Raw genomic sequence first — 16,204 nt, forward strand, 5'->3', positions numbered from 1 at the left:
AGAAAATTCTCTGAAATCAAGAAATTTTTTTGCTTGTTCTATTGGCAGATTTTTTTTTACTAATTTCAAGTAAAAATTTCTTAAAGGGGAACGGTCGTTTTTACAATCTGGACCTTATTTCACATTCGTAACAACAATATATACTCACCCGTTTGACTTTCGTGTGATTTGCAGTTGGTTCGGAGATAATTAGATACTCCCATATCCATATAACGGCAGCGGGCGGGGCACCGACATGCAGCCGTTACAGACGCTCTTTTCTCTTATGTTTGTTGTGGTGTGGTAGATACATGTATATTTATTAACTCAGCATCACTTAACGCTATTGGGGGCGTAAATGATCGCCGTAGATGAGCTTTATCGTACGGGGGAGGAAATCAGCGGGTTGGAGCTCGGACGGTTTGACAGCACAGCTGGCGAGACTTTTCTCGGCGGTTTTCAGAGCGGGGTCTCGTCGCTGGCTTGCCAGAGATGACAGCCAAGTGGGGAGACCTGATAAACCAGAAACTGATTGAGGATATTACGGAAGATGAAAGTAAAGCAAGTTTGGCGAGAAGCAACAGCGACAACAACGTGACTGTATCGATGACGGGTGATTGTATGGACGGAGAGGGTGATCTGAACCCATGGCAAGTGGTTAATAGGAAGAGGAAAACTAGAAATGCGCAGTCAGACAGTCAGTCGTCTGAATAGAGAGATGCGTTTCTACGTCTGGATTGTTTGTGTGGTAAAAAAGTTAATGCTCATGTTCCAGGGAGTGCTGCTAAGCTGAGAGGAGTGATTCGGGACGTCCCTCTAACAGTGTCCATGGATGAACTCATTGCAGAAGTGAAAGGTGGGAAAGTGGTGAAAGCGGAACGGCTTCAAAGAAGGAAGAATGGTTTTAAAAGCGACAGCTTATCGGTGGTACTGGATTTCAAAAATGCTCTTCCTAAACATGTTATTGTGGGATTGGTCAGTTATGAAGTCAGGGAATTTATTCCAGCTCCTCTCAGGTGCTTCAAGTGTCAAAGATTTGGGCATACAGCTTCACAGTGTAGAGGGAAACTGAGATGTGCCAGATGCGGAGGGGAGCATGAGTATGGTAAATGTGACAAAGAGGCTCAAGTTAAATGCTGTAATTGTGGTGGGGAGCATAGTGCCGCCTATGGTGGCTGCCCAGCCCAAATCCAAGCCAGAGAAGTTATGAAGTATAAAGTAACAAACCAAGTGTCTTATGCAGACGCAGTCAAAAAAGTGAAGCAAACTGAAACAGTCGGTCATCCATCTGCTACAGTGTCAAACCCTTTGCCCCCTCGCAAGACTGCAAGTCTCAGGTCCGCCTGCGCCGCTGAGACAGAGCATGCTGGAAGGTGAAGAAGGTTCCAGAACCATCAATAAAGACATGTATACTGTGGACAAGGTTAGCCTGGTTGCCTTCATATGTCAAGTAATCGAAGTGGCAGTTAGAAGGGAAAGAAGAAGGGACAGAATCAGTGGCGTGGTGGAGGCAGCAATTAAGTTCCTAGCGATCAAAGAAGGAGAAATTAGGAAGATAAATGAGTTGGTTAAATCAAACGATGGAAATGAGACTACTGCTGATTAGGGTGCTAATGGTGTTCCATATTCTACAGTGGAATGCCAGCAGTTTAATTGCAAACGGTCAAGAATTCAAAAAGGTTATTGCAGATATGGAAAAGACTCCTGATGTCATTTGTGTCCAGGAAACATGGTTAAGACCGCATTTGGATTTTGTTCTTCCGGGTTACGCAGCAGTTAGGTGGGATAGGAAAGAGTCTCCTGGTGGTGGCTGCTTAACATTTATTAAAGACTGTATGGCTTTCAGGATGGCGGGGGCTTCTAGAGAGCAGGAATGTGTCGTGATCAAGGTGTGCAGCCCCAGAGGTGATGTTACAATTGTCAATTTTTACAACCCATGCAAGAAGCTGACACAGCAAACGTTTCTGGACATGTCTGCTACAGTGGAAAGGCGAGAAATCTGGTGTGGAGACTTTAATGCCCACAATTCTCTTTGGGGAAGTAAACACACAGATTTAAACAGAGAGGTGATGGAAGAAATGATGGAGGAAAGGTCACTTGTCTGCCTGAATGATGGCAAAGCAACGAGGGTGGATATAGTAAGAAACTGCGAGTCATGCTTGGATCTAACATTAGTCTCTGGAAATCTAAGCAACCTCTGTGAGTGGACTGTCCTGAATAATAATATAGGTAGTGATCATTTCCCAATTCTTTGTTCAGTTAACTTTGAAGTGTATACTCAAGAGAGTATTTTAATGGATAGATGGTGTTTGGCCCAGGCAGTGTGGGACAAGTTCCAGACATGTTGCTTAGAGCTCTGTGAGAAGCTGACTATGCAGGGAGATGTCGAGCAATGCAATGAGAGCGTTTCTAATATGATTCTGAATGCAGCTTCTCAGTCTATACCTAAAAAATGTGGTGGATATAAGAGAAAAGTGGTCCCCTGGTGGAACGATGAATGTACAGCCGCCATCAAAGACAGAAATCGTGCTCGTAGGAACCTAAGAAAGGGTTGTAACCAAGACAGCATTTTGGAATATCAAAGGAAGGTGGCATTAGCAAGGAAAGTTATCAAATCTGCTAAAAGGAACTCCTGGAGACAGTTGTGCTCTACAATTGGAAGTGAGGTCAAGCTAAAAGAGGTGTGGGCAATGGTGAGGAAGATGCTGGGAAAGAAACAATGTAATAAAATTCCTGTCCTAATAGATGGAGATTACCGGGCTGTCACAAATAAAGAAAAGGCTGATTTACTGGGGAGAAAGTTCGCAGGTGTTCATAGTGGTAGTCATCTGGATCAGGTTCACGGACTGAGGAAAGAGAAAGTCCTAGAGAGAAACCCAGATGTGACACAGAAAAAGAATAGGGAGCCTACTCTGCTAGATATGGACTTTACTATGGGTGAACTTAAAAAAGCTCTACTTGGAAATGGCTTTTCAGCCCCTGGGCAGGACCAGTTATGTTATGCAATGTTTAGACACCTCCCTGATGAAGCACTGATCTATGTTCTTAGGCTATTTAACAAAGTCTAGAGTGAAGGCAAGCTGCCTGCAAGCTGTCCTGCGGGGACGTACAAACCCGCAACCGAACCGCAAACCCGTGCATCAGCCCGATGAGTACCGCGACCCGATCCGACCTGTTGAAACACGACCCGCAGCCCGACCTGTAACCCGTATTTAAAGTAATCATTTTGGGCCATATTGTCTGAATACTGAACAGCATATTGCCACAGCTAAGGTGCAGTGAGTAAACAACGCCCCTGAATGAAGCAGCTCTTCCAACAAAAGTCTGACTTCAGTCATGAATCATCAGCCCTGCGTGTTCTTCTCCTATACAACTGGAAAACCACTCGTTTGTTACGTTAAATGCTTTTAAACTTTTAATCTCTTAAAGGGGACTTTACGTGTGTCATCGTAGACTTACTTCCTGTCCAGACTTGAGCGGCGTTCAGCTGTTACGAGCTGTGACATGTTTAGAATCCACCGAGGAGCAAAGTAATCCATCAGGGAAATACTTCAGGAACATTACAAAGTGATAGTTTTACGTTTTATCCATTTATTTCTCAAATATCTAAATAGCTATTAACTGTTTTGGAAGTGGCGCTTGTCAGACGGCGGCAGACCGTTTGATGCTCTTGTCCAATCACAAATTGTGTTATTAGATGGTGAAAGGCGTTAATCAACTGAGCCAATGACTGTCATAAAATAGCGAAAGCGATCCTCAGAGAGTAAATAATGACCAAGATAGTTTTCTGTAGTTTGCTCAACTGACTGAAAAGCCCGGAAATGGATGCAGGAGAGCCGCGGTGCTGCAGACAGTCGCAGCAGATGGATCACGTCACAGCTTTACAAACAGCTTCCAACTGACGTTTTTATTTTATTTAATTTATTATTATTTTATATTGATTCTCATGAGTCAATCTACAACCCGCGACCCGACCCGCAAGCTATTTTTCCCACCCAGATCTGAACCTGAGAAAAAAAAAGCTTTTAAAAACCACCTGTACCCAACCCAGTGCAGGACTCTGCTCTTGACAGCTTTGACAGTGCTCATTGAATGACGTTGAATGATTGTTTTGATGCTCTGTTTCTCAGTGGCTGTTCAACCTCTTCAGTTGGTGCTTTCAACTGATTCCTGCTGGAAACAGTCCGTTTCCAGAAAGTCCAGACTGGTCAGGACCTGTATGGACTAGGACGGTTGGGTTCTGGCAGGCTGATGTGTCGAACGCTGGAGCCAGTTCAGCAGAGAGATCCCAGAGCTGCTCTGTGGAATCTAAATGGGATTATTATCCAGTCCTCATCATGGGCCAGGAAGTCTTGGTGCTCCCTAAAAACTCTCTCCTTGCTGATGTACCATTGGTGGAATCTGGCCCGTTTAGTGAGAAACAACATTTCTACATGAGGCCCATCAGGTGTTTGTGTTTCCTCCAGAGCTCACTGCCATGGAGGAGAACTTCCCTGATGACAGTTCAATGCAGGTCTGATCATGTGAAGGGTCTGTCTTGCTGGAAGGATCCTCTGGGATGTTCAGACCTCTTTGATTAGAGATGGATTTTATCTCGCAACCACCAAGACACACTCAGCCTCTATTAATGTGCTTGATGGTACTGATGTTAGACATAAAGCGTAGAGATGCTGGGCGTTGATCCTAACAGGGTGGGACTGGCAATTGAAGGGCTTGTCCGGGAATTAAACCTCTCACACCCGAAGAGACTCCAAGACCAATGAGCCCACATGTTCAAAAAGCAAAAGGACTCAACTGATTGTGATAAATCAGGCAGGTGATGAAGACTCCTGAGTGCCTTGACAGTGCTAATGGAATGACACACACGTGGTGCTTCTCTCTCTCTCTCTCTCTCTCTCTCTCTCTCTCTCTCTCTCTCTCTCTCTCTCTCTCGGCCAGTCTCACCTTGCATCAGTCAGTCAGAGTGGCGTGCTGTATTTTTGTTTTTTTCCCTGGGTCCACAAAGAGGTGGTCTGCGGTCCGGATGTGGATCGCGGTCCACCTATTGCGGACCCTGACCCTAAAGGATCATGAGGTGAGGCGCTCTCTGCGGTCCATGAATCCAAGGAAAGCAGCGGGACCAGATGGCATCCCTGGATGTGTGCTGAGGGACTGTGCAGACCAACTGGATGGACTCTTCACCAGGATCTTTAACCAATCCCTTTCGCAGTCCACCGTCCCAGCCTGCCTGAAGTCCTCCACCATTGTCCCTGTGCCCAAGAAACCTGACATCTCCAGCCTCAGTGACTACAGGCCAGTTGCACTCACTCCTGCGGTGATGAAGTGCTTTGAAAAGCTGGTCCATAGTCACATCACAGCAGCCCGAACCCGCACCCTGGACCCCCACCAGTTTTGCCTACGTATAATTGACCCAGATGGAAATCCATATCTGTCCACTGACTGCTGGAAGAAGGCCATGGCTCATCTGCTGCCACTGCTCCACATGTTAGCAAAGCCTGTTTGTGGCCATATTCATTTAGACAGGAGAAAAACTGGAGCTCATGAAACGTGGTTTTCTAAAAGTCTGACAGGAGATTGATGAAGTTCAGTGATTATTATTGACTTTCATAAGTATCAGTACTAAAGTAGGTTAACCTAACATCTGGAGTCCTGTAGCTTTGAAAGAAAGAAAGAAACTGCTATCATGTCAACAAATTAGCATCATCATTGTCTTTTTCTCATATCGGTGTTTGACCCTAACTGAAGACAGACCATGTCATAACACAGATATTATTCATGTTCAGGGCTGATTGTCTGCAGTATATCTCCATATACATTGATCTTCTGGAAAATCGATCAGACTGAGCTGCAGGTTCACTCTAGCCTCCATGTCTTTCACAGCTGCTTGTCTCTGAAAAAAACTTGTGTTTGGTATTGCGTTGCCATGACGACTCCATCCACACCAAGTCAGTACTCTGTATGATGGAAAACGACCAGAGCCAAGGCTGGGAAAGAGAACCGAGTGGAGTAAGACTGAGAAGGAACCAGTGGAAAAGGACTGATAGAGCTGTCCATGGTGCTGAAGTGTCAACTTAACACACACACACACACACAGACACACACACACACACACACACACACACACACACACACACACACACACACACACTTTGAGTGTAACATCGTAAAATCATATCAAAGGGGTTTTTTGTTAAACTTTATCTCCTCTGTTGTCATGATCAGTAAAGGGAACAGCCATATCAACTGTACATCAGGCCGTTGTGACGTCTGTACCAAGCTTTAAGATGTACTGCTGAAATGTAAACCTACCAACATGTTCTGGAGAGAACAACACACACACATTAATGTCTCAAACATCCCTGATCATGATATCAGCTCTCGCCTGGCAGCTGACCTCAATACCAAACTGTCCAGTTGGGAATAAAGTCCAACCTGTCTGTCAGGACAGGCCCAGCACAGAAGAAGTGCAGAGAGCATAGAGTTCCTGTTTGTCACAGTGTTCACTACTATTCTCTGACAGTTCTTACATATTTTCCATGGCTGTGTTCGAAACCGCATACTTACCTACTACTCATACTAACTTATTGAGTATGCAGTGTGTTTACACTGGCAGTATGTGATTTTGAGTATGCGAGAAGTTCCCGGATGCATACTGCATTCGCCAGAAATGTTGAGTATACATCGTGTGTTCACTACTCATACTGAAATTACCCAAGATGCAACGCGACGGACATTTGAATAAACTTTATTCAGTTCACAATGACTGTTTCTTCATGATGTACATTTAGCAAGCTGAGTATGGTTCTAGATTTAATCTTCCCTCCATTGTTTGTGCTCGTAGGTATGTTGTTACGAGATTTCTGATTGGATTGACAATGATTAAAAATCGTAAAAAAAGAAAAAAAAAAAAAAAAAAAACCCCTTACATCTGAGAACAAGTCCATGCTGAAAGCGACCATGATGTACCGAAGACGGAGAGCCGATCTTTGTTGAAGAGCCCAAAAAACTCTCTGTCGGTAAAGCATCATAATTGGCATAATAAGTGGCCCGTTAACGGGACACCGGTCCAAACGGCGACGTTAAGCGAGATATATTGCTGAAGGATTGGCTTCTTGTTTTCAAAGTAAAAGCACAGATTTATCACTGAGGTTGTTTTGCATGAGAAAGGGAAAGGGGTGCTTTATTTTGGTGAAAATAACCGGAAGTGCGTTGCTCACTGCAGCTTGCTTGAATTTCGTCAAATTCGTCCGAACAAAATCATAAACCGCCGAAGTTGTCCGAACAAAATCATAAACGGCTGATATTCGGACAAATAAACGACACACTCGGGCTCTAAACCACCACTTTGTCGCCTAATTTAAAAAAAAATCTCGATAAAGTTATACATTTGACGAGTTTAGAGCTAAAGTGAAATCAGCTTTAGCAGATCGATTTCTGCTCATGGAAGAAGTGCAATGCATTGTGGGTTATTATGTAGTATGCTGTAGTGTAAACGCTTCGCATACTGTTTGATGGACTGAGTAAGCAGGATGCAGGATGGATAGTATGAGTATGTAAGGATGTAGTAGACAGTATGCGGTTTCGAACACAGCCCATGTCTTGCCTGTCACTTGGTGACTGTTCATTATTTCCACTGGGACCCAAAATTCTGCCACACAAACTGTCAACAAGTGGCAGAGTTCAATGCTGAAACGAAATGGAAAAAAATCCCAATGGAGACATGCAAAAAGTTGCTCAGCAGTTATAGGAAGGGTTTGATCACTGTATTAGCTAATGGAGGCTTTGTGTTTGATTATTGAAGAAGATTGTTGAAGAAGAAGGCTGTGAATAATCCTGGACATAACACGTTTAGTTGAATGTAAATAAAAGCTGAGAAGCCTGGATCATTTCTGGTCAATAAACATAAATAAGGAAGACAAGGCTCCAGGTTCTGGGACTGTATCTCTCAAGTGGCCTGGAAACGCCTCAGTATCCTCCAGGAAGAACTGGAGGAAGAGTCTGGGGACAGGAAGTCTGGGCATCTCTGCTTGGTACAAGGGTAGTATGACCCTTAGGAGACATTGTAACCTTAAAGTACAGTCTGGGAGCACTTGAAAGCCTGGCACTGTCATGAGGGCCCAGAGACAAGCCACCAGGCCAAATTTCAACACTCCAGCTCAAATAAATACTTTTCACACTTAGCTAGAGAGCTGGGGGTGTCCTCAAAAGAAAGCTGGGGATGGACTGAACAATATGACACCCTCCTCAAGTAAGTGTGACCTTGGGCTATAGGACGTGGAAAGTGAAATCCATGGATTGGATATAATTTTTTATGCAAATGAGGTAGATAGCTGGGGGTGGGCTGAAATGAAAACTGCGGGACTTCCAAGTGGTGTAGAAGTGGTTTCAAGTCTCAAAGTCTATTTTTTAAGATTTTACAGGCCCAATGCAGAATCTGTTTTTGACATTCACTCATGGATTCTGCGAAGTGAGCTCTCACTCTGCATACCAAAGATCTAGAGGATTGGGGATTTGCCAAAATGACAGCTGGGGGACTTCTAAGTGGTGTGGAAGTGGTTTGAAGTCTCTAAGTCTATTTTTGAAGATTTTACAGGCCCACTGCAAAATCTGTCAGTGGCTGACAGATTCTGATATTCACTGACGGATTCTGCAAAGGGAGCTCTAATTCTGCATAGGGAAGATCTAGAGGGCTGGAGATGAGCTCAAATTAAAGCTTGGGGCAGACTGAACAATAACAAACCCTGTTTGAGTCAGTGTGACCTTGGGTTTCCAAGGTGTACGTCTCTTAAAGTCTACAAATAGCATTGCAACAACTGGTTTCTTCACTGAGCTAGAAAGGCTGGATTTGGTCTAAATGGACTTCTCTGGCTGTTTGTAGACAGTGCAAGGGTAGTGGGTAGTATGACCCTTTGGAGACTTCTGGCGTGTTTCCACTGGCCCTACTCTGCTCGGCTCGACTCCACCCCTTTTTATTCGACTCGACTCTACTCGGTCTGGTTGTGTCTCCACCGGCCCTGTTTGTCTCCCTGGAAACCCATCAGTGGGCGGGGAAATCAGACGGTGAACACTCCGCCCCTCAGTGGATGTAAACAAGCTAAATGGAGGACGCAGGCCGTCATGTTTCTTTTTGCTGTTTTGCCGTTTTTTTCGTTGTAAGAAAGAGAGTCATAAAATGTTACAAACAGTGAAAAATAAAGTGAAAGAAAAGTAGGGAAGAGTCTGGAGGCCCTGCAGCAGAATCAAGCCCAAGATGAGACGTGAGGAGCTGTGAGGAGACGACAGCTCCGGGTGAGTTACCAATGTAACTGCAGTTATTAAGAGTAGTTTGTGCTTTAAATCATTTTATTTGCGTTATTCTAATGATTAGGCTGCGATGAAGAGTCCTTCAAGCAGTACAGTCAGTGCATTAGCTTATTAGCAATTAGCATTAGCTTCAGTAGTTAAAGAGCATTTCTGTTCTTTCCTGTTGTCAGCAGCTCAGAGGAGTTTTAAATGCGAGAGCAAATCTCAGATCCACGGTTGAACATCCATTCAGTGCACAGAAACCCAGGAAAAGTAAGAAGAATTTAACAATTAAATTAATAGCCCCTCTTCAATGATTAGCATTTCTGTTCCATTAGAGGATCCAGGTTCTCCACAGCATTTCCTACATCAACTAGCCATTAAACTAGAAGCAGGCTGGAACAAACAAAGGGAACTATTAATATTTTCAACAAAATGAGAAACGTTAACCATTGGGGGACTGTTTTACGGTGTTAAGGAGATTACAATTTTAAATTTCATCATCTGGGATGATATTTGTGGAAGTTAGTTGTATTAATAATAGTGCCAGTAGATGTCATGATAACTCATATTATTATCTATTGAAAAGTCCAAATGCCATCTTTATTTTTATCTAATTTCATTGCATATACTGTGTTTCTTTCAGAGGTTCTGTCCTATCAGGACCAGCTGGACCAGGCCTGTCTCTGGACCCACATCTGAGCTGCAGTGGAGGATGAAACGGTTCCAGCTTCTCAGCTGAGCGGTGGAGGCCACAGGTGGAGTGGTAAAGATGTAGAAGCAGGAAATGGGATCCAGGATGTTCTGATGCTTCATCTGATCAGTCACTATTCAGGACGACTGAGTTTTGAACAGATCGTTACTGTAATAAGGTAAACCAGTGTTGATCGATTGTAAAGATGTAAAAACTGTTTTGTATTGCAGCATTAAAGTATCTTGAAAGTGATTGCTGATTTAAGTTCACTCAATATTGCCCTTTGTGTTTTTTCAACCTGTCGTTCAATAAATTTGTTGTGCTTCTGTAGATCGGTTGTTTCCATCCATGATCCAAAGTGCTTTATATAACAATTTTGTCATATTGTTTAAAACAGCAGAGAGTAAACCAAGCTTAAATAAAAAACTTTATTGATATCAATTACAACTCCACAACAACAACAAATTCAGTTGTGTTATTAATGGTTCTCATGGTTCCCGGCCTCCTCCGTGGTGAGCAGGTCCTGTCAGAACCCAGAACAGCTGGACTGAAAGCAGCCTGGCGTCACTCTCTTCCCTCCTGCTCCCTGGATTCTCCAGCCTCGCTGAGGACCAGTTCAGATGTTCGTCTCGCTGGATCCGGTTCTGCCTCTGATGCTCCAGATCCTCAGAAAGGATTCTGGCAGGACAGCAGAGACGTCTGGCTGGAACAGGGTCCTGGTTCTCTGGCCTAAACAGAGTGATGGAAACTGATATTAAATGTTGTTCAATCCCTCATCATCTTCTAGTTGTGATGGTTTTGTGTAACTACTTCAAATTGCACACTCTTTTACATATGCCATAACAGCATTTATACAGGTGTGTGACTTAAAAAATATATAAATATGCAGAGAGATTCAGATGAGCCTTCACATTTTGATTGAGGCTTTTGTCTTGATATCAGTGTCTGTTACTGAATAGCAGCTGCATTTCCCCCCTGTGCAATTTAGAAAATATATGTCCATGTATTTATAAAGATGTATGTAGAAACAGTTGGAAGGAAACCTATGGTGCAGGTGGAGGAGACGGTCCCTGTGCAGGTGGAGAAGATGGTGCTGGTGTTGATGCTCCGGCTGGCTCAGAAGCTGGAGCTGCTGTCAGGGCAGGGAGTCTGGGAGTTCGGATGGGGAGACCAAACTGTCCTCACCAAATGAAAGAGAATACACACACACAAAGAACAATAAAGTCAAGTCATTGTGGTTAAAACTCGGCCCTAACATGTTATACTCATTTCGAAAATCCAACTTCCCCCTTACGCCAAGCGCCCGCATACTGCGTGAGTGCGTACCAGAGCGCCCACCTGATGCGGTACGGCTGCGTCTCCGCACTCTGCCTTTTGACCCGACATGAGCTCAGCGCATGTGTGGGATTATGTTTCTATGATGATCTCCATGTAAACATGTTTGAACAGGCACTTTATATCGTTACAATTTACTCACCACTCACACCAATAGCTTCAGCTATTGTTGCCCGAGTGTTCTCCTTTCTGCTGGTGTCTTTATAAAATGGATGACTGGGGTCAGAGAGGATTCTGTGCTCTTGTTCCTCCAGGATCAGTTTCTCTTCATCCACCACGCTGCTCTCAAGTTTAAAAACTTCCACTACTCCTTTGTTTTGCGACGCCAGAGCGTGTTCAGGTTTCAAAATAAAACACTCATCCATAAAAGTGTATATTTACGCTTTTATTTTGTAAGCAGAGTGCGCGAGCGGCGGAGGAACAGTGAGCACCAAGGGATGAGTCGAAGTTGAGCGGTCCACTTCTTTTTCATTTTCTTGTGCAAAAATAAACAATAAAGTGCAGAAGTGCCAAAAAGTGCATTGGAGGATTTCTGGAGTCAGGCTTCACCAAAACACAGTCTCTCCCTCTACTGAGGGGCTTCAGGCCCTTAAATACACTCAGCTTAATAGGGTAAAACCATAAAAACTCCAGGAGATATAAAACATAATATCAGATCTCTAAAACTATGTTAAAATCCTCCACTACAAACTCATAATACTAATCTAAAGAAAACAAGACCCATACTAAAGAATAAACCAAACTAACGACCCAAATAAATACATGAAATCCTAAACCATATCTAAAATCCGTGAAACCACCCCCCACCCATTTCCACTCTTGGTCCAGCCCAGAACTTTCTTTAGTGGTGTCTGTCCCGGGGAATCTTTAGGCCGGACACCACTCCTGGACACAAGAGCAGAAGGTGAGTTAAAATTCACACACACTCTTCACCACATTCACACACCCAACACCTTCTCCACACTCACTGCATGCATGACAACACCTAAAAGAAAAGCTAATTAAAAACAGGCACATATATTGCACGTTTCCCAATCTTGATTTGTCATCTGTTTGTCTTGCAGGTCTGCCGCCACGCCCGACCAGACCCACAGACAAACGGTCTCCAATAAATAAATAAATAATTTAAAAAGACAATCGTTGTGCAAATTATTCCTTTATGTGCAAATTAGCTTCTTAAAGCAGAACTTTGCAACTTTTTTATCTCAATAAATGTGTTTCAGAATCCCTGTGGGGGTAAACAAAGACGTGTCACGGTGATTCGCCTGTCCCTTCACTCCCCCCGGGGTCTGGGTCCTGAAAACAGCGCTTGCAACTTCAGAGGAGCGACCCGACTACATCTGAGAGAACAAACCTGCTTTACGGCGCTCATACGGGATTACACGTGTAAAAGCTGTTAGAGTGCGAGATCTGTCATTGTGTTGCAATAGACAATCTTTGCATGATGTGTTGATTGGTTCTAATTTCCGTTTGGTAACTGAAAAATAAAGAGGAGTGGCACCTCCTCTCGTAGAAGTGAGCGCGAGTGAGTTCGCTGCATTGGGCTGAAAGCATCTCCGAGTGTGTTTGTTTTGAGAGTGCGAGGCAGGCATGTCTACACCAGAGGGAGCAACCGGAGGAGGCAGCGCGAGGAACTGCTGCTGCAGAAGATTTAACAAAAGCGCGTAAAACAAACATGAAACCCTCGCTAGCGTTAGCAACGCCACCCATAGGTGCTCACGGAGGGCAGAACCACAAAGACAGAAAAAAACTTTGTCTAACAAGCGGAAAAAAAGGACACGGGAGTGGGGCGCTCTCTGCACGGGGAGGGGGGGGGGGGTGCGGAGGACGTTTACGACAGTGAGCTTTCACAGGAGACCAGTAGGGGGAGCGCTAAAGCAAACCTTGCAAAGTGCTGCTTTAAAGTGTTGTGTGCATTACAAAGTGCAAAGTGAATGAGAGAAAGTGTCCCAGTGCAAAGTGCAGTGCATTTCACCAGTGACGAACGCCCTGTTCGTCACATATTTACATGTAAAAACGTGTGACAGCTTCAATAGTAATCTATATAGATATTTATATAAATAATATGCCTAGGAATATAAAAAAAGGCAACTTTTGTAGTAATTTGTTTTGATAAAACAGATGTTGCTCTCTTTTGGTTTCCTGTTGCTGCTTTGACATTATGGGAAATTGACTCTGGCTCCGCTGCGCCTCCGGCAAAAATAGACCTGGACCGAAGTAGTGCGGAGAGCGGTCTGCAGTACGACGGCGGGCGTACGCTCAACGCAGCACTCGCGCAGGCAGTGGGCGCACTCTGCCTGCGACTTCATTGACTTCAATGGGCGCGTAATTACTGCGTGAGTGCTGCAAACTGCGCGGCGCAGCACAGCGGAGCCATTTCGCAGTATGTGGGCGCTGGCCCTTAGGAGGGGCTTTAAAACGTGTCTGATAAATTTAGTAGAGCAATGCTGTCAAAAAACTGGACAAAAAAAAAATGTGTGAGCTTACAGTCATATGAGGGCTTTAATATTGACTATAACAAGTCCTTCTTTACATAATACTGAAGGGAAAACACATTTCATTTCACTACGTGAAGGAACAGAATCAGATACAGGGTCTTTATGCATATGCTGAAACTAAAAGGGCGTCAGAAAATAAAACTTTGTCCGGTGGTTATATTACATATCAAGCTGCTATCAGCAGCTTTACTGCTGGCTTTAGAGTGTGATTACGTGACTCCGAGGACAATGACTGTAAACTCCTGAGAGTAGCAGCGTCTGAACACATTCTTACACAAACTGTCAATCCAGACAACACATTTTTTCTACCTTGTAACAAACTCTGATCACCAGAATCTCACCATTATCTTCCATCGGTGACTCCAGCACACCCGTGGCAGAGTCGTGGTCACCTCCCGGTGTTTACAAGTCGGTGGCCATAGATTGTCCATCTGTTGGAACCATCCCCAGGTCTTTTAAACCCCGCTCTTTGAGTTGTGGTCCTTTAAAAAAAAAACAGTTCGGCACTGGGTTGCGGTTCGGTGGGCTCCGTGGTCCGCCACCAACTCCAGGAGGTCTTGAAAAACGTCGGGTGTCACCAAGCTCCTACTGGATCTTTTCATCCCCCACTAAACAAATGAGCATCTGAATCCTCCCAACAGACCATGGAGTTACTGTCCGCTGTAATGAAATTGTTTTTTATTGCTATTATTTTGTTCATTTACCGTCCTTTGCTCTTCTTTTTCTCCTCCACATCGGAGCATAGCAACATGGCGGAGTTTAAGTTTCGTTTCAGCCACAGCTGGTCGCTGATTGGTCAATCACTGACCAATCAGCGACCAGTATGTGTTGACGTCACATTCCAACCCGACTCAGCCTGTGAAAACTTACCCGGGTTGCGGCAAAGCAGGCTGATGGAAACGCCCACAAGCGGGGGTAGAGCCGAGTAGAGTAGGGCCGGTGGAAACACGCCATTTGTAACCTTAAACTGTCATCTGGGAGCACTTGAAAGCCCACCACTGTCATGAGAGCCCAGAGACAAGCCACCAAGCCAAATTTCAACTCTTGAGCACAAATCAATACTTTTCACACTTAGCTAGAGAGCTATCTAACTTTATATAGTTGCAGTGATATTTGTTTGCACAAAGACTTGCACCTTATTTGAACTGTAACTGTAGCTTTAACAGTGTGTTGCACTACACAAGAAGGTTGGTAATAAACAGAAAAGACTTTGAAACAAGGAATGGTCTGACATTATTGCTGGGTAAATGGCGCAGTCTCAGAGGATTTCCCATTAAAATGAAGTGTCATAAATAGCTACTGAACTACATTTAATTTCACCGCAGCATTATTAACTTATTAAAGCAGAGGCTGGTTTTTGTCACCATATGAGCAGTAACAGCTGAGGAGGTTTACCTGTCCTGACAGAATGAAATGTTCAGGATAAATATTAGAATTAAACAGAGGAAGACTGTTAGTCATCAATTTTATTTACAAAAAAGCAGAAGTTGGTGACATATAATCCAGATAAACAAAAGCGGTTCATCTCACCATGGACCTAATTTCACCATTCATTCGTTTACAACTGACACACTGCTCATTCTCCACCATGTCGTTCTGTTGTGGAGCTTGATACACATCAGGTGTGTGAGGTGCAGGTGCAGCAGTTGTCTCCTTTTTCTCCGTTGGAATCTTTCCGCAGCTTTCTCCTCCGTGTGTTGAGATGTGATGACAGCTTCAGTCTGGATGAGGTTCATTCACTTCATCAGCAGCTCTCCTGAAAAACACACACACGCCCATTATGACTTTTAAAATGAGGTCAGTTGCAATAGACCTTTTTCACACTTCCTGGTTTTTTTAGCCGGAAATACGCCATCTGTGGGTGACTTTGCTTCCGGTAGCGCTGCCACAAGCTAAAAACAAACGATGCTGTCGAGTACCTGGTTGCTTTTCTAATGGGCTGAAGCAGCCTTATCTTAATTTTTACTCGTTTCCAAAGAACGGAGAGGTCAGACAGAAGTGGGTTCAGGCCATTAGGCGGGGAGGGGCCCGGATTTGTTCTTAACGAGGGGAGCAGCACGTCTGCAGCTGACATGTCACTCCAGCGGCTACGTCCAGGAGCTAAGTGTTAGCCGCCTTAAAGCTGATGCTGTTCCAGGTCTCTTCAGCTGGAATGAGTTCACACCGCTTCCTACCAGGAGTCGGTGTCGGCCGCTGCTCCACACGGCCGTCTGTGGAGCGTCTGTCCAGGAACCGGAGAGCAAACAGAGAGAAACTGCAGCGATGGAGGATAAACTGGACCATGACTCTGCGACCCGCCTCCTGCAGGGAAGAAACTCCATCTGTTGTAAACAACGGATTACATAACATTTTATTTTTCTTATATAAGTGTGTGTGTGTCTGTCTGTCAACAGGGTCTATTATTTTAATAAAGTGT

General features: G+C 44.3%; 1 protein-coding gene across 1 annotated transcript in view; it reads left to right on the forward strand.

Annotated features, from left to right (window-relative positions):
- Window positions 1-1,826: 1,826 nt before the first annotated feature.
- The window catches only part of LOC115385033 (ladderlectin-like), a 45,028-nt gene continuing 30,650 nt past the window's right edge, over window positions 1,827-16,204 (forward strand). The window contains exon 1 of the mRNA XM_030087113.1: window positions 1,827-1,884. Within this exon, the coding sequence (XP_029942973.1) occupies window positions 1,827-1,884 (58 nt within the window). The remainder of the gene's footprint in view (window positions 1,885-16,204) is intronic.

Source organism: Salarias fasciatus, unplaced genomic scaffold (assembly GCF_902148845.1).
Source record: "Salarias fasciatus unplaced genomic scaffold, fSalaFa1.1, whole genome shotgun sequence".
Classification (NCBI taxonomy): domain Eukaryota; kingdom Metazoa; phylum Chordata; class Actinopteri; order Blenniiformes; family Blenniidae; genus Salarias; species Salarias fasciatus.